Source organism: Salvelinus alpinus, chromosome 3 (genome assembly GCF_045679555.1).
Source record: "Salvelinus alpinus chromosome 3, SLU_Salpinus.1, whole genome shotgun sequence".
Lineage (NCBI taxonomy): Eukaryota > Metazoa > Chordata > Actinopteri > Salmoniformes > Salmonidae > Salvelinus > Salvelinus alpinus.
In genome coordinates this window covers 39,132,474-39,157,934 of record NC_092088.1, presented here as the reverse complement: position 1 = coordinate 39,157,934, position 25,461 = coordinate 39,132,474, and the positions used below count along the sequence as shown (strand labels likewise).

At 41.9% G+C, this 25,461-nt stretch overlaps 1 protein-coding gene across 1 annotated transcript in view; it reads right to left on the bottom strand.

The window, feature by feature from the left end:
- The window catches only part of LOC139570660 (brorin-like), a 40,686-nt gene extending 15,650 nt beyond the window's left edge, over positions 1-25,036 (bottom strand). The window contains exons 1-3 of the mRNA XM_071392726.1: positions 24,723-25,036; positions 7,702-8,459; positions 5,117-5,246 (exon numbers count right to left, since the gene is read on the bottom strand). Coding sequence (XP_071248827.1) covers positions 5,117-5,246; positions 7,702-8,379 — 808 coding nt within the window. The 5' untranslated portion in view covers positions 8,380-8,459; positions 24,723-25,036. The remainder of the gene's footprint in view (positions 1-5,116; positions 5,247-7,701; positions 8,460-24,722) is intronic.
- Between the last annotated feature and the right edge of the window lie 425 nt (positions 25,037-25,461).

Sequence of the window (25,461 nt, the reverse complement as noted above, 5' to 3'; positions counted from 1 at the left end):
AATGAAGATGCTGCCTACTGGCCCAGTAACACAACTTCCTGCATCAACACTGGCTACGCCACAGTTATCTTTGCTTCCTGGCAAAGTGTGCACTTGTTCACTTAGCCTCACTGATTTGAATTATTTTAGATTTGTGTAACGTAGTGAATGGGTGTGACTGGGGTCGCCAAAAATGTTCATGCATAGTCCTTTAAAGCAGCTGGAGGTGTGACATTAACAGAGACAAATGAGAAAAAGGTTAACTTCTCAGCTTGACTCAGATACAAGTGGCCTTTACTATAGGTGACATCCTCTTATGGTTTCATTGTTACATGGCAGTACTTCCCAATGAAGCCATGACAACATTTGCGTTAAATGTAGAGTCAAGTACCACTTGACAATTTTACAGTGCCACTCTGAAACGGGGAAAATGGTAATGTAGTAATCTTATGGTAATAGAGGGCCTGACACGGGCCTTGATTCGTCTTAAAAGCAAGAAACCACAAAGCTCGTATTGCCTGAATGAGCACATGAATTTGTTACGATCTTTGAATATACATGGACACTACGTTCAGTATGTCATATTTCTGCTAGTCCTTGTGCCTCTTAACTCTGAAAATCCTGACTTTGGGGCAAATATTGATTACCGTCTAAATCTCTGCACCAGGGAAATTGCAGTAACTATAGTATCCCCAGAACATCCATAGAGAGACAGTACTACTGCTGAAGAGAACAAATGCATGTATGCAAAAATATCTATTGCAAAAATTGCAATTTAAAACAATACAGTACTTAATAATATATTAAAATATTAAAATATTGTATTTCTCAAATGTAGTTGACAAAGGTTCATAGTGACCTTTTAACTTCACTTGAAATGCCACTGGTTATTTGATGTGTATCAATAAATACACCCCCAAAAAATATTTGTTGGTACCACTTTTCATTGAATGTTTGCTGCAATAGGGTAAATGATATCAAATCAAATCAAATGTATTTGTCACATACACATGGTTAGCAGATGTTAATGCGAGTGTAGCAAAATGCTTGTGCTTCTAGTTCCGACAATGCAGTAATAACCAACAAGTAATCTAACCTAACAATTCCACAACAACTACCTTATACACACAAGTGTAAAGGAATGAAGAATATGTAAATAAAAATATATGAACGAGTGATGGTACAGAACGGCATAGGCAAGATGCAGTAGATGGTATCAAGTACAGTATATACATATGAGATGAGTAATGTAGGGTATGTAAACATATAAAAGTGGCATTGTTTAAAGTGGCTAGTGATACATGTATTACATACATTTTTACATTATTAAAGTGGCTGGAGTTGAGTCAGTATGTTGGCAGCAGCCACTCAATGTTAGTGGTGGCTGTTTAACAGTCTGATGGCCTTGAGATAGAAGCTGTTTTTCAGTCTCTCGGTCCCTGCTTTGATGCACCTGTACTGACCTCGCCTTCTGGATGATAGCGGGGTGAATAGGCAGTGGCTCGGGTGGTTGTTGTCCTTGATGATCTTTATGGCCTTCCTGTGACATCGGGTGGTGTAGGTGTCCTGGAGGGCAGGTAGTTTGCCCCCGGTGATGCATTGTGCAGACCTCACTACCCTCTGGAGAGCCTTACGGTTGTGGGCGGAGCAGTTGTCGTACCAGGTGGTGATACAGCCCGACAGGATTCTCTCGATTGTGCATCTGTAAAAGTTTGTGAGTGCTTTTGGTGACAAGCCGAATGTCTTCAGCCTCCTGAGGTTGAAGAGGTGCTGCTGCGTCTTCTTCACCACGCTGTCTGTGTAGGTGGACCAATTCAGTTTGTCCGTGATGTGTACGCCGAGGAACTTAAAACTTACTACCCTCTCCACTACTGTCTCGTCGATGTGGATAGGGGGGTGCTCCCTCTGCTGTTTCCTGAAGTCCACGATCATCTCCTTTGTTTTGTTGACGTTGAGTGAGAGGTTATTTTCCTGACACCGCACTCCGAGGGCCCTCACCTCCTCCCTGTAGGCCGTCTCGTCGTTGTTGGTAATCAAGCCTACCACTGTAGTGTCGTCTGCAAACGTGATGATTGAGTTGGAGGCGTGCATGGCCACGCAGTTGTGGGTGAACAGGGAGTACAGGAGAGGGCTCAGAACGCACCCTTGTGAGGCCCCAGTGTTGAGGATCAGCGGGGTGGAGATGTTGTTACCTTCCCTCACCACCTGGGGGCGGCCCGTCAGGAAGTCCAGTACCCAGTTGCACAGGGCGGGGTCGAGACACAGGGTCTCGAGCTTGATGACGAGTTTGGAGGGTACTATGGTGTTAAATGCTGAGCTGTAGACGATGAACAGCATTCTCACATAGGTATTCCTCTTGTCCAGATGGGATAGGGCAGTGTGCAGTGTGGTTGCAATTGTGTCGTCTGTGGACCTATTGGGGCGGTAAGCAAATTGGAGTGGGTCTAGGGTGTCAGGTAGGGTGGAGGTGATATGGTCCTTGACTAGTCTCTCAAAGCACTTCATGATGACGGAAGTGAGTGCTACGGGGCGGTAGTCGTTTAGCTCAGTTACCTTAGCTTTCTTGGGAACAGGAACAATGGTGGTCCTCTTGAAGCATGTGGGAACAGCAGACTGGGATAAGGATTGATTGAATATGTCTGTAAACACACCAGCCAGCTGGTCTGCGCATGCTCTGAGGACACGGCTGGGGATGCCGTCTGGGCCTGCAGCCTTACGAGGGTTAACACGTTTAAATGCTTTACTCACGTCGGCTGCAGTGAAGGAGAGTCCGCAGGTTTTGGTAGCAGGCCGTGTCAGTGGCACTGTATTGTCCTCAAAGCGAGCAAAGAAGTTGTTTAGTCTGTCTGGGAGCAAGACATCCTGGTCCACGATGGGGCTGGTTTTCTTTTTGTTATCCATGATTGACTGTAGACCCTGCCACATACCTCTCGTGTCTGAGCCGTTGAATTGCGACTCTACATTGTCTCTATACTGACGCTTAGCTTGTTTGATTGCCTTGCGGAGGGAATAGCTACACTGTTTGTATTCGGTCATGTTTCCGGTCACCTTGCCCTGATTAAAAGCAGTGGTTCGCGCTTTCAGTTTCGCGCGAATGCGATACAGCGCATTCGGAAAGTATTCAGACCCCTTGACTTTTCCCACATTGTTACATTGCAGCCTTATTCTAAAATTCTACAAACAAAACTCTATAATAACAATGCAAAAGCATTTTATTTTATTCCAAATGTATCATATAAAATAAATGGAAATATCATATTTACATAAGTAGTCAGACCCTTTACTCAGTACTTTGTTGAAGCACTTTGGCAGCGATTACAGCCTCAATTCTTCTTGGGTATGATGCTACAAGCTTGGCACACCTGTATTTGGGGAGTTTCTCCCATTCTTCTCTGCTGATCCTCTCAAGCAGATCCTCTCAAGCTCTATCAGGTTGGATGTGGAGCGTTGCTGCACAGCTATTTTGTGCTTAGGGTCATTGTCCTGTTGGAAGGTGAACCTTCACCCCAGTCTGAGGTCCTGACCGCTCTGGAGGAGGTTTTCATCAAGGATCTCTGTATTTTGCTCCATTCATCTTTGCCTCGATCCTGACTAGTCTCCCAGTCCCTGCCGCTGAAAAACATCCCCACAGCATGATGCTGCCACCACCATGCTTCACCGTGGGGGTGATGCCAGACATCCTCCAGATGTGACACTTGGCATTCAGACCAAAGAGTAATCTTGGTTTCATCAGACCAGAGAATCTTGTTTCTCATGGCCTGAGAGTGCTTTAGGTGCCTTTTGGCAAACTCCAAGCCAGCTGTCATGTGCTTTTTACTGAGGAGTGGCTTCTGCCTGGCCACTCTACCATAAAGGCCTGATTGGTGGAGTGCTGCAGAGATGGTTGTCCTTCTGGAAGGTTCTCCCATCTACACAGAGGAACTCTGGAGCTCTGTCAGAGTGACCATCAGGTTCTTGGTCACCTCCCTGACCAAGGCCCTTCTCCCCCAATTGATCAGTCTGGCTGGGCGGCCAGCTCTAGGAAGAATCTTGGTGGATCCAAACTTCTTCCATTTAAGAATGATGGAGGCCACTGTGTTCTTGGGGACCTTCAATGCTGCAGACATTTTTTGGTACCCTTCCCCAGATCTGTGCCTCGACACAATGCTGTCTTGGAGCTCTACGGACAATTCCTTCAACCTCATGGCTTGGTATTTGCTCTGACATGCATTGTCAACTGTGGGACCTTATATAGACAGGTGTGTGCCGCTCCAAATCATGTCCAAACAATTGAATTGACCAAAGGTGGACTCCAATCAAGTTGTAGAAACATCTCAAGGATGATCAATGGAAACAGGATGTACTTGAGCTCAATTTCAAGTCTCATAGCCATGGTACTGAATTATTCCATACATTTGCAAAAATGTCTGAAAACCAGTTCTCTTTGTCATTACGGGGTATTGTGTGTAGACTGATGAGGGGAAAAAATTATTTAATACATTTTAGAATATGGCTGTAACGTAACAATACAGGGAAAAAGTCAAGGGGTCAGAATACTTTCCAAATGCACTGTATTCCATTTAATGTTGATAGCATTTCCCTTGTTTGTGATAAACAGCATCGCTTTAAGAGGCCACGTCTGAGATGCGTATCGCCAGTCATCATTCTTTTTGCTGAAGGAAGCAACGTCGCTGACATTGCCATGTTGCATTAGAGTCGCGCCAAGAAAAATAAGGGGGACACAATCTAGGACATGCTGTCTAAAATCATCTGAAACAACTTCAGATAATCCACAGTGAGCCAGAGAAGCGCTCTTATAAGACAGTGTAATTCTTTCAAATCAGAGAGCTCTCACACACTAACCCAGGATGCTGAAACCCTGATTCGCCTTTTATTCACGCCAGCATATTGTGGCACCGAAACAGGAATATCTGTTCACGTTGGAAACAAACAGGGCTGGCTAATAGAGAGTCATGCATTATCACATACACACAATCATACGAATAAATCTAGCACTGCAACCAACTATTGTCAATCATTTGTCAGGCCAATCATGTATGATTTCTCAAAGACACACAGTCAAATGAAAATGGTAAATGAAATGCTGTGTGTTCCGTATTAAGGTACCAAAAATGTTGAGACAAGCAGGATCTCTCACCGGTCTTACAGATGGGGCAGCACCGTTCAGGCTCATACACTGGGTCCACACACTCTGTCTGGGGACAAGCTGACACAGAGCACAACACCTCTCCACTCCCCTCACAGCGACACTTCTCACACGGAGACACCTGGGGGCAGAGGGAAGAAGACTGTGTGTTTCAAAATCTCTCTCTCTCTCATGCAAGTACTCACTCACTCACCTGTCTGGTCCACTAGCCAATATAAGGACATTGAACATCAAACATTCAGCCACAGAGCTTAGAACACAGGGAGGTCCCATCTTACGGCACTTTATTGGAAATACATACTTCATTTGAAGGAGACATGCGTCGAGAAATGAACTTCAGTGCACAATCAACCGAAAATAGGGAAATCAATGTGCTGATTGTGTGCTCAGTTGGAAACAGAAGCTATACGCTTCAAATGTCTTGCTTTGTGAACTAGAGAGAACAGTTTGATTAATGGAGCTTTCCAAGTCCAAAAGTATTGGAGAAAAACAGGGCCCAAGACCTTATGATGCAACTTGTGTCGACAATATGCCTTCAACCAAGTCACCTCCCTTGACTGGAGATGCTACCACCGTAGGCTTTAGTCTGAAGCCACGTGAGCATTTCCTTTTAAATCAGAGAACATAGGTTAATCCTAACAGCATGGATCAAGTCGATTGCAGAGCGGCTCGAGCTTCTGACCAGCACGCCAATGTGAAAAACGGCAAGAGGGAGACCCCACTTACAGTACCGCCGCAGAACACACCAATCAACCACAAGGCTCGCCTGTTGCTTTGTTTCTAATCCTCTAGGCAGGCATCCACAGAGGATAGAAGACATTTACTTTAGTGGAAGTGGGTCTCTCTCTCTCTCTCTTTTTCCTTTCTCTCTTTCTGATCTCTCTCTCTCTCCACAGACTTCTCCCAGGAGAGCTACAAGCGAGCTGCTTGTATCACTCTGCATTAACGGAAATAAGTCCCATATTAGACCTAACCTCCTGGTGTGACCCTCCAGTGCTAGCACAAAGAGATGCCTGAAACAGTCACATATAATACCTTTCTTTAATCAAAGATAGAATAGAAGGCTGATGGAATAGTTGTGGATGGAGCTTCTAAAATAAATGAAGGAATAAGCCCTTTTGAGGTCTCCTGGGCTTGGCTTAAAATAGATAACTCCACCAAGACTAGAATATATCAAGATAAGAATATTAACACAATTACTCTTAAGCTTAAACATACTATTCAATTTAGAGTAATGTTATGTTCAAACTTTGTGTGAATAAAAATAAATGCTGACTTTTGCCATCATAAATGTGCTTCGCTGCTTGTTTGCTTGCTACACTGAAAAGTATTTTGGTATAGTATTCACGATACACTGGCAATCTATCAACAGTTTCCCACATGGAATGTCTACGGAGAGCGAAACGTTGGTAACGAGATCCACTAAAACTGTGGAACATCTAGATTACCAGCCGACTAAATTCAACTCCATGATTTACAATGGAGTTGAGCGGCGACTAGTGGGGACTGGAGCTCCGACGTCATTTTAGCATCCAAAGAATAGCTCGCAACTACCCAGAACAATGTCGTGTACAGAGGTGTAAAGTACTTAAGTAAAAATACTTTATAGTAGTTTTTTGGGTTATCTGTATGCTACTTTCCTATTTTATTTTTGACAGCTTTAACTTTTACTTCACAACATTCCTGAAGAAAATCATGTCATTTTATCTTCATACATTTTCCCTGACACCCAAAATTAATTATTACATTTTGAATGCTTAGCAGGAAAGAAATATGGTCCAATTCATACACTAAGCAAGGGAACATCCCTCGTCAAGGGAACATGCCTCTGATCTGGCGGACTCACTGAACACGCGTGCTTCATTTGTAAATGATGTCTGAGCGTTGGAGTGTGCCCCCCCTGGCTATCCGTAAATTAAAAAAATAACAAGAAAATAGTGCCGTCTGGTTTGCTTAATATAAGGAATTTTAAATGATTTATACTTTAACTTTTGACACTTAAGTATATTTGAGCAATTACATTTACTTTTGATACTTAAGTATATTTAAAACCAAATACTGTTAAGACTTTTACTAAAGTAGTATTTTACTGGATGACTTTCACTTTTACTTGAGTCATTTTCCATTGAAGTATCTTTACTTTTACTCAAGTATGATATTTGGGTACTTTTTCAACCACTGGTAGTGTGTAATTCATTTTATGTGATGTCAGAGCTCCAGTCTTCCCACACAAGTCGCCGCTCAACTCCATCGTAAATCGTGGAGTTGCGTTTAATCAGCTACTAGGTCACTAGTGTGCTGGAGTTTCTTTTCATTTCAGAGGTTGATCTCTTGAAGCACAGACTGTTACAAGAATATATTTAAATTAAATAGCACTATGAATGAGGCTGCCTAAGGATGTCATCATCACCTGGGGTGTATTCATGTCGAAAAACGTTTTGAAACGGAAAACAAACACTAGCGTTTCTTGTTGTACACGTTCAGGTAATCCATTCCCGTTTTGGCTCGTTTGCTTATGTTTGGTTCCTAGAGAATAACACCCTGTAAACCTTTAAAGATATCATTTCCAGACTCACCTTAAACTCTTGTAGCGTTGTGTAGACCTTTCCCCTGAACTCACAGTAGTTCTTCTTCTCCTTGCACTCTGGACAGCACTGGCTGGTGTCCACCCGGATACAGCGAGGGTGAACTTTGGGACATTCAGGTTTGGCACACAGGGGTCCCTCGTCCGTGCAGAGGCAAGGGCATGTGGAGGGCCCCGGGGTAAACTTCTCCCCAATGGCAAACACAAAGCCACTTTCGTCCATGCAGCCCTTCCCCCTGTAATCTGGATATGCGTACTCGTCGATAGCGTCAAGAGAGAGATTTGTTTCACTCGTGGGACCCTCGTCTACTCGGCTCAGGCCCCCCTCTTGCTCTTCCCACAACTCCTGTGATGCCTTCCCGGCCTTGGATCCAGCAAGTTTCTGGGAGCTGGAGTTTGGCCTGGATCTGTTGACAGAGGTTCTGTTGCTGGCCCCTCTGTGGGTCTCCAGGCCCATGAAGCTGATCTCCTCCAGCTGCTGCTGGGTGCTGTAGCTGAGCGCACCCACTGAGGCCTGCTGCTTGTCTTGCTTGTCCTCTCTGGCCTGGGTCAGGACACGCTCCAAGCGTTCCCGGCTCACTGACAAGTCTGCCACGGGATTACACTGAGTACTGGTCAGAAACAACATAACAAAGAGGACTTCCACTATCATGGCAACAGAGTGCACCATCTCTCCCCACCACCTGGAAGGTGGGATGACACCTTGGCTTCATATAACACACTTCATATCTCAGGTGTGAGCCAGTCCATCTGGAAAAAGAGAATGAAACTGGAATAAAGTATTTGACAGTATGTAGTCTAGACATTGATATTGTCTCTTAGCCTGGTCCAAATTCTGTGCTTTATAGCAAACTCCTCTTGTCGTTATCATGGCCAAACAATGACCAAGACAATGACCATAGGAGTTGGCTATACAGCATAAACATATCTGACTAATTGTCTTCATGTTAGCCCCAATAAGGACTCTGTTTTTTCATTGCAATGCCGGATCCTATCAAAGAAACACCTCACATGACCTAAAGAAAACCTCAGCGACTTGGGCTGTCAGAACGGAGTGTATTCATATTGCCGGTGTCAGGAAATCAATAGGCTTTCTTACACTAACACTTCCTCGCATCAAATGCTCCCAGCAGGGATAGACTGTGGAGAAAATTGCCCAAAAAAAGAACCTGAATCTCACTCCCCACCCAGAACAAAGGAAATATAATCAATGGATTCCAGTTCAAATAAAATCAGACAACTATACAGGGAGAAATTGATTCGAAAAGCGATCATGATTCTCTTCAGGAAGAATGAATTTACTGTAGCTAGAGGATATTTCTAGACCAACTTAGATCACTGAACAGCATAAAAGGTGTATATTTCTTCATTTATTTCTTTACATTTTTGGGGGACTTGTGTGCATTGTTTGGTGTTTGTTAGGCATTAATGCATTTTTGGAGCTAGTAACATAAGCATTTCGCTGCACCTGCGATAACATCTGCTAAATATGTGTATGCGACCGCAAAAAATGGATTTGAAAAAAATAACAATAAAATTAAGTGCTCCATTATATGTTGTAGATCTATGGCTCTGGTTTTGTACATGTGCAGTGGGCTCACACACCAGGCCTGGGTCCACCAAACTGCAGCTTGCGGATCTGATGTGGCACGCAGGCCAGGAGTTTAAGACCACTAATGTAAAGGGAATCAATATTTGTTTCACTATTTATATTGGTCAAACAATGGTTCCCCCCCTTTTATTAGATTTTTTTTACAATGAAATCTATTGAATTCAGTAATCAAACAATGGTTGTTTTATGACATAAACATGCTGTCATGAACAGACAGAAACTGTCATGACTATTTATGACATTGGCTATGATATTATCATGGCACCAACATCCTAGTTAAGTAGTAGCCTTGCACGAGGCTTGGCTTCTGTGAGCCAGAACGACTCATGCTGTAGGAGCAGGAGCCTATCTACAGTTTCTGTAGCGTGAGACAGGGTTTACCCCTATGGGTCCACATCTGGTCCCATTTTTACAGTCTTTGGTATGTATAGAGAATGAATCTCTGTGTCTATGTTTGTGTGCGTGTGTGTGTAATTAAAGTTTCCCTGTGTGTGTAACTTTTGTGAGCCTGCCTTATTCCCCTCTGACCGGGGGCGGAGTCACAGACCAGCAAAAGCAGAGAGTCTATCTCTTATAGCATGACTCGGCCGTGGATCAAACTCCCAACCTTCCAATCTCAGGGTGGACACGAATCGCAATGCCACTAAGTTGGTCTTACAAAAAAAGACTGAACATTTCAATGTACAAAGGGGCGACACAAAGCAGGACATACGACAATGACTGAATTAAGTGGATGAGTTTCTTTTTTTGTTACATTACTAATCAAATGATTTGATTACCCAACTAACTTGACATGTCAATGATTTGAGTTTGAATGCCTTGCTGTGTTTTGTTTCGACTTTCAACCATGTTCTTAAGAGTAGTATGTTGTGTACATCTTTTTTTTCTTCTCTATTAAAACACTTGCAGTGGGATTAATATTTGTATCTTTGTGTAAAAAGGTGAGATTCCGCTGTATTGACTTTGTCCTGACAATTAGCTGTAGATGAGTGTCTGGACTCATTTAAGAATAAACCATTCAGTATTTATTAATATGTCAACTCCGCTGGCAATGAATTTGTTTTCAATAGAGTAGAGTGCAACTGCTCTTTCCGAATTAGGATTCTCAAGAAAGAACAGAAGGTATATAAATACTTTAAGCTTTCCCTGAGCAAGTCAGCCTTGTTAAAAATGCAGTAGGTTAATATAAAGGGAATGAAAAACGTATGTTATCAGTAAGAATAAAAACATTGTATTTCTTAGGGAATACTACATTTTAATAAATGGATGCGCCTGACACGTAAAATCATGTCCTGGCACCTCAGGGAAGTGTATATTGAGATCAATCAATCAAATGTATTTATAAAGCCCTTCTTACATCAGCTGATGTCACAAAGTGCTGTACAGAAACCCAGCCTAAAACCCCAAACAGCAAGCAATGCAGGTGTAGAAGCACAGTGGCTAGGAAAAACTTCCTAGAAAAGCCAGAACTGAGGAAGAAACCTAGAGAGGAACCAGTCCTCCTCTGGCTGTGCCGGGTGGAGATTATAACAGAACATGGCCAAGATGTTTAAATGGTCATAGATGATCAGCAGGGTCAAATAATAATAATCACAGTGGTTGTAGAGGGTGCAACAGGTCAGCACCTCAGCAGTAAATGTCGTTTGGCTTTCATAGCCGATAATTCAGAGTATCTCTACCGCTCCTGCTGTCTCTAGAGAGTTGAAAACAGCAGGAGATAAGAGATAGAGATACAGAGATAAGGGCTGTGGTGAATCTCAATTCTAGACAACTCTAAATATAAGTTGAAAGTCACCAGACTTCCAGCCTGGGGATGCAGTTACTTCACAATGCAGTTCCTTCAGCAAGTATTCAGACCCCTTGACTTTTTCCACATTTTGTTACGTTAGAGCCTTATTCTGAAATTGATAAAATAGTTTTTTTCTCAATCTATACCAATACCCCATATATAAAAAAACTTAAATATCACATTTACGTAAGTATTCAGACCCTCTACTCGGTACTTTGTTGAAACACCTTTGGCAGCGATTACAGCATCTATTCTTCATTGGTATGACGGTACAAGCTTGGCACACCTGTATTTGGGGAGTTTCTCCCATTGTTCTCTGCAGAACCTCTCAAGCTATTTTCAGGTCTCTCCAGAGATGTTCGATCTTCAAGTCCGGGCTCTAGCTGGGCCACTCAAGGACATTCTGCTGCTGATCTCTGTACTTTGCTCCATTCATCTTTGCCTCGATCCTCACTAGTCTCCCAGTCCCTGCCACTGAAAAACATCCCCGCAGCATGTTGCTGCCACCACCATGCTTCACCGTAGGCATGGTGCCAGGTTTGCAGAAATGTTTTGGTACCCTTCCCCAGTTCTGTGCCGCGACATAATCCTGTCTCGAAGCTCTACAGACAATTCCTTCGTCCTCATGGCTTGGTTTTTGCTCTGACATGCGCTGTCAACTGTGGGACCTTATATAGACAGGTGTGTGACTTTCCAAATCAAGTCCAATCAATTGAATTTACCACAGGTGGACTCCAATCAAGTTGTAGAAACATCTCAAGGATGATCAATGGAAACAGAATAGCTCAATTTCGCATCTCATAGCAAAGGGGCTGAATATTTATATAAATGAGGTATTTCTGTTTTTTATTTGTAATAAATGTGCATACATTAAAAAATATATATATATATTTAACCCATTTTAGAATAAGGCTGTAATGTAACAAAATGAGGTGTCTGAATATTTTCTGAATGCACGGTATGCATTTAAAATAATGACCATTTTGCAATGCCCGAAAATCAGTCCAATCTATTCACAGAACAGAACAGACTTGACTTGAAAATGAATGGACTCTACCCAACTGTTACGCCAGTGGTGTTTGGTATTTGTGAGGTGATTCTGTTCTGTTATATTGTTGTGTATGAGCCAAGAGGCAAAATCCAAGGAGCAAGGCTATGACTGGGCCAAACGAGGTAGCAGAACGAGGTAGTGATAGTGCCGTACAGATAGGGCCGCATCAGACAGAGCCAATAGTTAATTAGTAAAAGTACTTAACTTGGCTCCGTTCTCCATAACCTCACTACCTTTAACAGCTGCTAGTGCCTGGCTGTCACAGTACCACTGCTACTGCTGCTAGCTGTCCTCTTCCCCTCCTACTTGCCTCTGGATGGCCCTCAGGCTAACCATCATCTCCTTGGTTCCTAGTGGCCCTAGTCAGTTGCATGTTCATCTTTGTTTTGCTCATATTATTTTTTCTTATTGCCTTTTATCTGTTAGTGCATGTGAAAGGAAATTGCGTATGTGGAAAAAAAAATCCCAATGGTTATCAAACAGTGGTTATTAGCTATTTCTGTATAGCACAGAACAAGCATTGTGGTTTTATCAGCACAGAATGAATGGTTCCTCTCTGGCGGACAGAAGACTATCAATGTTTCCGGTGACATTTAAGGTGTGTAGCATTACTGCTCTACTGCGTCAGAATGAATAAACGTGTTTTGTCTTAATTGTTAAAGAGAGAAGGTTAGGTCATTACTGTTGACATAGTTTTAATTCATTCTGTTTAAGGTCAAGGCTGTCTTTACATCTCAAATGATTATTTTTATTTTATTTCTTTTCACCTTTATTTAACCAGGTAGGCTAGTTGGAAACAAGTTCTCATTTACAACTGCGACCTGGCCAAGATAAAGCAAAGCAGTGCGACACAAACAACACAGAGTTACACATGGAATAAACAGACATGCAGTCAATAACACAATAGGAAAAAAGTATATATACAGTGTGTGCAAATGAGGTAAGGGAGGTAAGGCAATAAATAGGCCATAGTGGCGAAATAATTAAAATTTAGCAGTTAAACACTGGAGTGATAGATGTGCAGAAGATGAATGTGCAAGTAGAGATACTGGAGTGCAAAGGATTCCAAAAAATTATACAGTGCGTATCTGACAGAACAGAGCAATATTTCAGCCACATTGAAATGAGCTAAGATATTGAAGAGTGTGAGACTGCCAGGTTCAATAACACTCATCGAGACATTGAAATTGTGACATACGTTATATTATAGTCTTATTCTGTAAGACTGTAGTAGGAAGTTGGTGGCATCTAAACTCTACTCTCTGTTCTACTCAAATCCCATCAAACAGGAAATGGACATTCCTGATGTACCAGAGCAGCTGATGGCCTGTGATCCCTAAACCCCTCTGACAGCCTAACCTTTCACCCCCTGGTGGACTTCATTAACGTCATCGTCAGGGACCGCCCCGACGTCTGCATACTGCTTGGCGACTTTGCATGAGCAGATAAAGAAATCTCAGGTGACTGAGACGTTTGATGCAATCTTCTCCAGATGTGTGGGAAGCATTGTAGAGGGCACACAAGGAGTTGGATGTCGGTTGGTATTTTTTCCCTCCCAGAGATATGTCCTCCATCGCTTAATTTACACACAACCCCCTTTCACCCTTCCGGACCTCAGCGCGTGACCCTGGTGCCTGACCCCTGCACCCTGCTCATGGAGGGCGTGACCTTTGGCCTGACCTCTACGAACATCGTGTTCGACATGGGAGCAGAGGAGATCAGCTGTGCTTCCGGTTCGGAAAGATTCTCACGCATCTTGAAACACATGCTGACCCAGAGAAGCTACTACCCCCTGTACCTGCTGGTGAAATGAGAAATTCCAGAGCTACGGCCAGATGCCCCTCAGTCCTGATGTGCTCATCGTCCCCTCCAAGCTACGTTACTTCATCAAGGATGTGATTGGCTGTGTGTGTGTGTCAATCCTGGACGCCTGACCATGGGCCAGGTGGGAGGGACTTATGGCAAGCTGCTCATCAAGAGGAGCTCCACATCGATAGATGGGAAGAGAGCCAGTCCCTGTGTGGCCGGCTAAGTGGTCAAGATCTAACCTGATTGAAGACTGACTGAAGATCGATCTCTCTCCCTACTTCTCATCATATTACACAATTATCTATTCTACAAGGGCTTGTCTGTTTTTTTTTTTTTTTTTTTTACATCAGTACTTTGATATAATGTAACTGGCTGCTTACCGTAATTTCATTGGGTAATTTTCTCTGTCCTGTAATAACCCATTCATAGACGCAAACTGCTTTCGCGCCTATGGACGACAGCATCTTCTGGTCAGGAGTTTTGTTTTAAGATCCCCGACACTCGTTCTGAACGTTAAAAAATATAGTTTGCTGTACGGTTTTGGAAACATACGGTTTTGGAACTTATCTTTCATATTAGCGAGAAATAATTTTCCAAAATCAAAATGGTTAAAATACTACACACCTTGATAGGGTTAGTGTTCCCACACGGCCATATCGCCATGTTATATTGCTTGTTTACAGAAGACAGACAGAAGACATAGGCGGCCACCTGTGCTAATTAGCTATCTAGCGTGCTAGGAACACCTGTGTGCAAGCGTAACTGGGGAGGCAGTGTAGTTTGTCAACTGGAGGCACACACAGCAAATTAGCACTTTAGGGGACCTGATCTTCCTCCTCCTTCCTTCCCACCGGTCAAAAACTGGTTGCATCAATGTTGTTTCCACGTCATTTCAACAACAAAAAACGCAATCTGATGATCTTGAATCAACGGATTGGGATTTGCAAAAAGTCATCAACGTAATGGAATTTCGTCTTTTTTCCCACCAAACTTTTAACCTAAATCCAATGACACTGTGACCTTTTTTGTTGATTTCACGTTGAATTCATGTTAGTTGACATCTCAAACAAATGTAAATCAAAACTAGATGTTGAAATGACGTCTCTGCCCAGTGGGTTCCTTCTTTGTTGTGAGCCTATGGTTGTTCCATGGCTGATTGTTCGAATGCTCTTGTTGGTCCAACACACATCTATGAAGGGGCAAACTCTTATTCTTGAGTGGAGTTCTCACTTCATGCCAAACTCTTCTGGGGGCAATTAGCAAGTAATTACCACAATGGTTTATTCATGATTATCATCTCTACACTATGTTGTTCAGCCTCCTGTGTCAGGGAGTGACTACCCAAAAATGTAGTCTTATGCAAATAGGAATGAGGTGGAGTGTGCTCTTACCGCCGAGGTAGGATATTATCAGCAGTGTATAATAACAGACTACGGCTGGGAAGAGGATAACTGGCATTTCCTCTTTTGTGGCATTGTACACACTCATGTTGTACAACTGATGTACAAATAATTTTTCAGAATGGTTGTGATACAGCTGATATTTTTGTGAGTCAACAGAGAGCTTGACTGCACAAATAATGTTTACACAACGACTGTGGGGTGACTCCAAAATGCTTGTGTATTTCTTTTGTGCAGAAAAACTCTCTGTTGTATCACTACCATTTGTATCAGTTGTACAACTTGAGTGTGTACAGACACCTATCACATCGGCAATGAAGCCCCATTCACACCACAAATCTCCAGAGTAGTTCAACTCCATCATGTTGAGGTCCCATAGGGCGGAGCACAATTGGCCGGGTTAGGGTTTGGCCGGGGTAGGCCGTCATTGTAAATAGAAATGTGTTCTTAACTGACTTGCCTAGTTAAATAAAATATTTAAAAAATGCATAAATAAATGGAGTCTACAACCAAAATTCCCCAATTAAAGCGAAGCTGCATTTAAAGGGAAAGGCAGTGTTCTCCTTAGGCTTATACGAAGCACTATTACAACTATAACATAGACACACAATTTTCTAAACGGATTGTGTGAGAGATGCTTACTAAGCACACTGAGGGCTCATATTTCTGTTCTGCCTTCAGAAAGTATTCCCCTTGACTTATTCCACATGTTGTTGTGTTACTGCCTGAATTCAAAATGGATTAGATCGATTTTTTCTCTCACCCATCTACACACAATACCCCACAATGACAAAGTGAAAACATGTTTTTAGACTTTCTAGCAAATGTATTGAAAATGAAATACTGAGTCAATAGATATTAGAATCACCTTTGGCAGCGATTACAGCTGTGGGTGTTTCTGGGTAAGTCTCGGTAAGAGCTTTGCACACCTGGATTGTACAATATTTGCACATCATACTTTAAAAAAAATGTCAAGCTCTGTCAAGTTGGTTGTTGATCATTGCTAAACAACCATTTTCAAGTCTTCCCATAGATTTTCAAACAGATTTAAGTCAAAACTGTAACTCGGCCACTCAGGAACATTCAATGTCATCTTGGTAAGCAACTCCAGTGTATATTTGGACTTGTGCTTTAGGCTATTGCCCTGCTGAAAGGTGAATTTAAACTCCCAGTGTCTGTTGGAAAGCAGACTGAAACAGGCTTTCATCTAGGATTGTTCCTGTGATTAGCCCTATTCTGGGTTTTTTACCCCCCCCAAAAACTCCCTAGTCCTTGCCAATGACAAGCATATTCATGACATGATACAGCCACCACCATGCTTGAAAATATGAAGAGTGGTACTCAGTAATGTGTTGTGTTGGATTTGCTCCAAACATAAGGCTTTCTATTCAGGACATACAGTGCATTCAGAAAGTATTCAGACCGCTTGACTTTTTCCACATTTTGTTACATTACAGCCTTATTTTAATATGGATTAAATAGTTTTTTCCTCTCATCAATATACACACAATTGTAACGCTCGTCTTTCTCCTCATCTGAAGAGGAGCAAGGATCGGACCAATATGCAGTGTAGTTTAAAGACATAATCACGTTTATTTAAACGAAGACGAAAAACACTTGAACAAACTACAAAATAACAAACGACGTGAACAGACCTGAACTTGAGAACAAAACACATGAACGCACGAACTGGACGGAACACACGAACGAACGAAACGAAACAGTCCCGTGTGGTACAAACACTGACACAGGAACAATCACCCACAAACAAACAGTGAGAACAGCCTACCTTAATATGGTTCTCAATCAGAGGAAACGTAAAACACCTGCCCCTAATTGAGAACCATATCAGGCTAATACATTGCACCCAACATAGAAACACATAACATAGAATGCCCACCCCAACTCACACCCTGACCATACTAAACAAATACAAAACAAGGGAAAACAGGTCAGGAACGTGACAACAATACTCCAAAATGACAAAGAAAATGTTTTGAATGTATCACATTTACATACAGTACCAGTCAAAAGTTTGGACACACCTACTCATTCAAGGTAATTTATTTTATTTTGACTACTTTCTACATTTTAGAATAATAGTGAAGACATCAACACTATGAAATAACACATATGGAATCATGTGGTAACCATTTTTATTTTAAACAACTCAAAAAATATTTTATATTTCAGATTTTTCAAAGTAGCCACCCTTTGCCTTAATGACAGCTTTGCACACTCTTGGCATTCTCTCAACCAGCTTCACCTATAATTATTTTCCAACAGTCTAGAAGCAGTTCCCACATATGCTGAGCACTTGTTGGCTGCTTTTCCTTCACTCTGCGGTCCAACTCATCCCAAACCATCTCAATTGGGTTGAGGTGATTGTAGATTCCAGGTCATCTGATGCAGCACACCATCACTTTCCATCTTGGTCAAATAGCCCTTACACAGCTTGGAGGTGTGTTAGGTCATTGTTCTGTTGAAAAACAAGTGATAATCCCATTAAGTGCAAAGCAGATGGGATGCCGTATTGCTGCAGAATGCTGTGGTAGCCATGCTGGTTAAGTGTGCCTTGAATTCTAAATGAATTACCGACAGTGTCACAAGCAAAGCACCTCCACACCATCACACTTCCTCCTCCGTGCTTCATGGTGGGAACCACACATGCAGAGATCATCCGTTCACCTACTCTACGTCTCACAAAGACACGGCGGCTAGAACCAAAAATCTCAAATTTGGACTCATCAGACCAAAGGACAGATTTCCACCAGTCTAATGTCCATTGCTCGTGTTTCTTGGCCCAAGCAAGTCTCTTATTAGTATTGGTGTCCTTTAGTAGTGGTTTCTTTGCAGCAATTCGACCATGAAAGCCGGTGTCAGAGGAAGGCCCTAAAAAATAAACTCCAGCCAACCTAGTCATTGACTGTTCTCTCTGCTAACGCACGGCAAGTGGTACCGGAGCGCCAAGTCTAGGTCCAAGAGGCTTCTAAACAGCCCTGAGGGGCTCCGTGCTTCTACACCTGCATTACTAGCTGTTTGGGGTTTTAGGCTGGGTGTCTGTACAGCACTTCGAGATATTAGCTGATGTACGAAGGGCTATATAAAATAAAATTGATTGATTGATTGATTCTATCCCCAAGTCATAAGTCAAATCAATTTTTAGGGCTTTCCTCTGACACCGCCTGGTATAGAGGTCCTGGATGGCAGGCAGCTTAGCCCCAGTGATGTACTGGGCTGTTCGCACTACCCTCTGTAGTGCCTTGCGGTCAGAGGCCGAGCAATTGCCGTACCAGGCAGTGATGCAACCAGTCAGGATGCTCTCGATGTTGCAGCTGTAGAACCGTTTGAGGGTCTGAGGACCCATGCCAAATCTTTTTAGTTTCCTGAGGGGGAATAGGCTTTGTCATGCCCTCTTCACGACTGTCTTGGTGTGTTTGGACCATTCTAGTTTGTTGGTGATGTGGACACCAAGGAACTTGAAGCTCTCAACCTGCTCCACTACAGCCCCGTCGATGAGAATGGGGGCGTGCTCTGTCCTCCTTTTCCTGTAGTCCACAATCATCTCCTTAGTCTTGGTTACGTTGAGGGATAGGTTGTTATTCTGGCACCACCCGGCCAGGTCTCTGACCTCCTCCCTATAGGCTGTCTCGTTGTTGTCGGTGATCAGGCCTACCACTGCTGTGTCGTCTGCAAACTTAATGATGGTGTTGGAGTCGTGCCTGGCCATGCAGTCATGGGTGAACAGGGAGTACAGGAGGGGACTGAGCACGCACCCCTGAGGGGCTCCAGTGTTGAGGATCAGCGTGGCAGATGTGTTGCTACCTACCCTCACCACCTGGGGCGGCCCGACAGGAAGTCCAGAATCCAGTTGCAAAGGGAGGTGTTTAGTCCCAGGATCCTTAGCTTACTGAACATCTAATCAAATGGCTCCCCAAACTACTTGCATTGCACAAGTCACTTTAATAACTCTACCCACATATTACATCAATTACCTCGACAAACCGGTGCACCCGCACATTGACCTCCTGTATATAGCGTCGCTATTGATATTTTACTGCTGCTCTTTAATTATTTGTTAATTTTATTTCTTAGTTTTTTCTTAAAATTGAATTGTTGGTTAAGGGCTTGTAAGTAAGCATTTCACTGTAAGGTCTACAACTGTTGTATTCGGCACAAATAATTTGTGACAAATAACATTTGATTTGAAATTTGGTATGATTCGCACAGTCTCCTCTGAACTGTTGATGTTCAGATGTGTCTGTTACCTGAACTCCGTGAAGCATTTATTTGGGCTGCAATTTCTGAGGCTGGTAACTTTAATGAACTTATCCTCCGCAGCAGAGGTAACTCTGGGTCTTCCTTTCCTGTGGCGGTCCTCATGAGAGCCAGTTTCATCATAGCACTTGATGGTTTTTGCGACTGCACTTTTCCAGATTGACTGACCATCATGTCCTAAAGTAATGATGGACTGTCATATCTCTTTGCTTATTTGAGCTGTTCTTCCCAAAGTATAGATTTTGTATTTGAGCAAATAGGGCAATCTTCTGTATACCACCCCTACCTTGTCACAACACAACTGATTGGCTCAAATGCATTAAGAAAAGAAATTCCCCAAATTAACTTTTAACAAGGCACACCTGTTAATTGGAATGCATTCCAGGTGATTACCTCATGAAGCTGGTTGAGATAATTCCAACAGTGTGCAAATGCTACTTTGAAGAATGTCAAATATAAAATATATTTTGATTTGTTGAACACTTTTTTGGTTACAACATGATTCCAAATGTGTTAACTCGTAGTTTTCATGTCTTCACTATTATTCTACAATGTAGAAAATAGTACAAATAAAGAAAACCCATCGAATGAGTAGGTGTCCAAACTTTTGACTGGTACTGTAAGTATTGACCCTTTACTCAGTACTTTGTTGAAGCACCTTTGGCAGCAATTATAGCCTCAAATCTTCTTGGGTATGATGACACTACAAGCTTGGCACACCTGTATTTGGGGAGTTTCTCCCATTCTTCTTTGCAGAGCCTCTGAAAATCTGTCAGGTTGGAAGGGGAGCGTCGCTGCACAGCTATTTTCAGGTCTCTCCAGAGATGTTCGATGGGGTTCAAGTCCAGGCTCTGGCGGAGCCACTCAAGGACATTCAGACTTGTCCAGAAGCCACTCCTGCATTGTCTTGGCTGTGTGCTAATGTTCCTGTTGGAAGGTGAACTTTAGGTGAACCACCCCAGTCTGAGGTCCTGAGCGCTCTGGAGCAGGTTTTCATCAAGGATCTCTCTGTACTTTGCTCCGTTCATCATTTCCTCGATCCGGACTAGTCTCCCAGTCCATGCTGCTGAAAAACATCCCCACTGCATTATGCTACCACCACCATACTTCACCGTAGGGATGGTGCCATGTTTCCTCCAGTGCATGGCATTCAGGCCAAAGAATTCAATATTGGTTTCATCAGACCAGAGAATCTTGTTTCCATGGTCTGAGAATCCTTTAGGTGCCTTTTGTCAAACCCCAAGCGGGCTGTCATGTGCCTTTTCCCATTGGTGTAAAGTACTTAAGTAGTACTTTAAAGTATTTTTACTTAAGTTGTTTTTTTTTGTATCTGTCCTTTACTTTACTATTAACATTTTTGACAACTTTTACTTTTCCTTCACTACATTCCTAAAGAATATTATGTACTTTTTACTACATACATTTTCTCTGACACCCAAAAGTACATTTTGAATGCTTAGCAGGACAGAAAATGGTCCAATCCTCTTATCTGGGGGACTCACTAAACATAAATGCTTTGTTTGTAAATTATGTCTGAGTGTTGGATTGTGACCCTGGCGATCCATAAATTAGAAAAACAAAACAATTGTGCCTTCTGGTTTGGGTAATTTAAGGAATTTTACTTTTACTTTTGATACTTAAGTACATTTCAGCAACTACATTTACTTTTGATACTTAAGTATATTTAAAACCAAATACTTTTAGACTTTTACTCAAGTAGTATTTTACTGGGTGACTTTCACTTTGACTTGAGTCATTTTCTATTAAGGTATACTTTACTTTTAGTTTGAAAATGTGGTACTTTTTCCACCACTGCCTTTTACTGAGGAGTGGCTTCATTCTGGCCACTCTACCATAAAGGCCTAATTGGTGGAGTGCTACAGAGATGGTTATCTTTCTGGAAGGTTCACCCATCTCCACAGAGGAACTCCAATCATGTTAAGATGGCATCGAAGAGGATGGCTGACATTTTACATGCCCATAACCAATTGTGCTATTTTGTTCATTTTTTTGCATTGTTTGTCACTTATTTATTTACTTATTTTGTACATCATGTTGCTGCTACCGTCTCTTATGACCGAAAATAACTTCTGGACATCAGAACGGGGATTACTCACCACGAACTGGAAGAAGCTTTTTCCTTTAACGAGTCCGATGAGAAAGATATACTGCTCTCCCGTGAACAGGCCCAGATCCCCGTCATTTGCGTGAAGAAAAGACGGAGGAAAAGAGGACGCAGATCGGGCTGCCTTTTGAGAATCCGTAGGCGAGTGAGTAAACTTCCCTTGCCATCAATCCTACTAGCTAACATACAATCATTGGACAATTAAATTGATGACCTATGATCAACGGGATATTAAGAACTGTAATTTCTTATGTTTCACCGAATAGTGGCTGAACGACAACACAGATAATATAGAGCTGGAGAGATTTTCAATGCACCGGCAGAACAAAGAAGCTACGTCTGGTAAGACGAGGGGTGGGTGTGTGTGTCTTTTTGTCAATAACAGCTGCTGTGCAATGTCTAATATTAAAGAAGTCTCGAGGTATTACTCGCCTGAGGTAGAGTACCTTATGATAAGCTGTAGACCACACTATCTACCAATAGAGTTCTCATCTATTTTTTACAGCCATTTTAAAATATAGCTGTAACGTAACAAAATGTGAAAAAAGTCAAGGGGTCTGGATACTTTCCGAATGCACTGTAAAGTTCAAAGTTCAGTTTTACTTTAGTGCCTTATTGCAAACAGGATGCATGTTTTGGAATAGTTTTAGTCTGTACAGGCTTCCTTCTTTCCACTCCGTCATTTAGTTTAGTATTGTGGAGTAACTACAATGTTGTTGATCCATTCTCAGTTTTCCCCTATCACAGCCATTAAACTCTGTAACTGTTTTTAAGTCACCATTGGCCTGATGTTGAAAGCCCAATGTCTGCTTTTTAAATTTTTTACCCATCTACAAATAGGTGCCCTTCTAAGCGAGGCATTTGTCTTTGTGGTTGAATCTGTGTTTGAAATGAACTGCTCGAATATAGGGAATTTACAGATTATTGTATGTGTAGAGTACAGAGATTAAGCAGTCATTCAAAAAAAAATGTAACACTATTATTGCACACAGAGTGAGTCCATGAAACTTATTATGTGACTTGTTAAGCACATTTTTTCTCCTGAACTTTATGCTTGCCATAACAAGACACTTCAGCTTTTCATTTTCAATTAATTAATTTGTAAAATTTCTAAAAACATAATTCAAATGTATCTGGCCAATGGTTATTGTGTGTAGGCCAGATGAAAAAAATCTCTATTTAATCCATTTTAAATTCCGGCTGTAACACAACAAAATGTGGAAAACTTCAAAGGGTGTGAATATTTCCTGAAGGCACTGTATGCATAGATGACATAGCATGTTCTGCAAAGAAGACATATGCAGCTCAAGCGTTTCCTTTGAGATCAGTTTAGTTTTGTGACAATGTAGATCAAGTGAGATGAAATGGAAAGTGTTCCAACAGTGGTGGCAAGTGAGCTGAGAGTTGACAGTGTTGGGACGGCATTGAATATATTTTCCTTAACTTGAAAAGCTTCCATATGTTTATGTGAATAAATGGTGTGAAATTATAAAAATAGAATTAAAGCAATGAGAGTGGCTGAGACAGAATCCAATACTTGGCTAATGCTGCCTGCCAGTGTTTCATTGAATTGCAGGCATTGTCTGTGATATTTATTACTGACCCAAATCCCAAGTCCCAAAAAAACAAGCCTAAACATGCAATAACAATCCTTAATCAAAAATAATTAAATTAACCCAAAATGTAAGTTATGAATATAATTGTGTATGCCCAAATACATTAAGCCTGTTGAAGGTTGTAACTGGAAATAACAATATTGATCCTCAAGCTTAATGGCCAGTTAATAAGGCTGATATGCAAAAGGTCCCTGGTTCATGTCTGCTGGGGTTAATGTGTTAACCATGTGGGCTATCTGAGATGTGTGGGATTATTCAGAAATTGTGTGAGGTGGCAAAATCTTTGATCCAGTAATCCAGATCAAATGTATCCCCTCACCACCACCACCCTGGTATTTCTTTGCTTTTGGGTGGAACTTTGAAATTTGAACCAGATATCTGATGATACTGCATATTGTGCAACAGCAAAGATCCTGTTTTATTAATGACCCCATGCTATGTAATTTAAATATTGCATTTCAACCAAATTTTGCCTCTTTGGTTGAAATATTGCCACTCCTATGGGTGAACAGAATCTTAGACAAAGCATGATCATTTTGATATTGATTAATATTATAAAAAATTGGCCCCTGAAGTCAATGCATGTCTGGAATCGTGCAGATGGATAATGTATGGGTCCCCATGAAAAATGGGGTTTGCTGGTCATTCAACACAATGTATGCATTACATACCTTTCAATAGGATTTAACTTGATGACAAATGATGCATGTGATAGGAGAATGCAATGTTCCATATTGCAATTGCTCATTCCAAGGCGTGCATTTGCTGTATAATGCATTGTATGATAAAAATAGATGATGCTTAGTCTTGACATCCCCACCTGTTACAGCCCTAGCCTAGTCTACTGCACGCACTTCAGACATTGCAGAACGTCGCAAAACAGGAGGCACGATCAAACAATAAATAAATAAAATTGGGCAGCCAATCCACATTGTACTGTAGTCCACCTCAAAATGACAATAAAACCTTTCATTACTCTGAATATAGCGGCATACACATTTTGAGTTCATTCATTTGGTTGGCACAATCGAGCACCACAGTCTTAGCAGGTAGACTGTCTTCGAATGGTGCTCTTATTACTACCTCACTGGATTCCATGCTTTTCAGATGCATAACAATTGCATGTGCATTTACTACCTTTAAATCCTTTGCAGATGGGCTACTATGGACGTCAGGGGCGTAACGTTATGAATCTATATATAGACACTATCTCCTATTGCAACAAAGTAAGTTGGTATGAATGTACATGATTTCATATTGGATGAATTGGTTGAGTGTTCACCTGTTAAGTTGCGAAACAATTGAAAGAGTGGCAGATAATATAGATGCATACCTGTAAGCTTCTGCATGTGTCCTTATCCGTTGGGTGACCGTTGGGTTGAGGTTGCAGGCTATAAGCTGCTCACGGTAACAACATATCACTATAGAGACAACTGTCGCATATAGCCTACAACAAAACAAAACTACAAACACTATTGCAAACACGGATGTAGTAGTTCCCAATAAGGATGCTTGATTGTCCGTAGATGCGTCTTGCGCAACTTGCCGTCCTCCTTCATATAGGGAGGTCTTCCTTCCTCAGTCGTTCGTTCGAAACACTGCAAGGCGAGTGGCGCCAATGCTTTCTTCCTCGTCTACGTTGGCACTTTTTTTGGTATGAGTGACAAAAAAATATATTAGGGTCCTTACGTCACATATTCATGGTTCAGCGAAATGGGAGCGTCGATTTGACCACTAGGAGGGGTATAGCGTCTCTGTAGACAATCAATGAGTGAACTCTGTGAAGACGCTCAGATTAACCAATCTTAGTCTCCTGTTTAATCTTTTATGGTCTCTGTGTAATGTTTTACGACTGTAATTGAATTGAGCTGATATGAGAAATACATGGTGAACTGAGAGTGTGCCCAGATGGATCAATCCTATAGTCTAATAGCACGCACGCACACACATACACAGACACGCACATAAACTCAGCAAAAAAAGAAACGTCCCTTTTTCAGGACCCAGTCATTCAAAGATAATTCGTAAAAATCCAAATAACTTCACAGATATTCATTGTAAAGGGTTTAAAC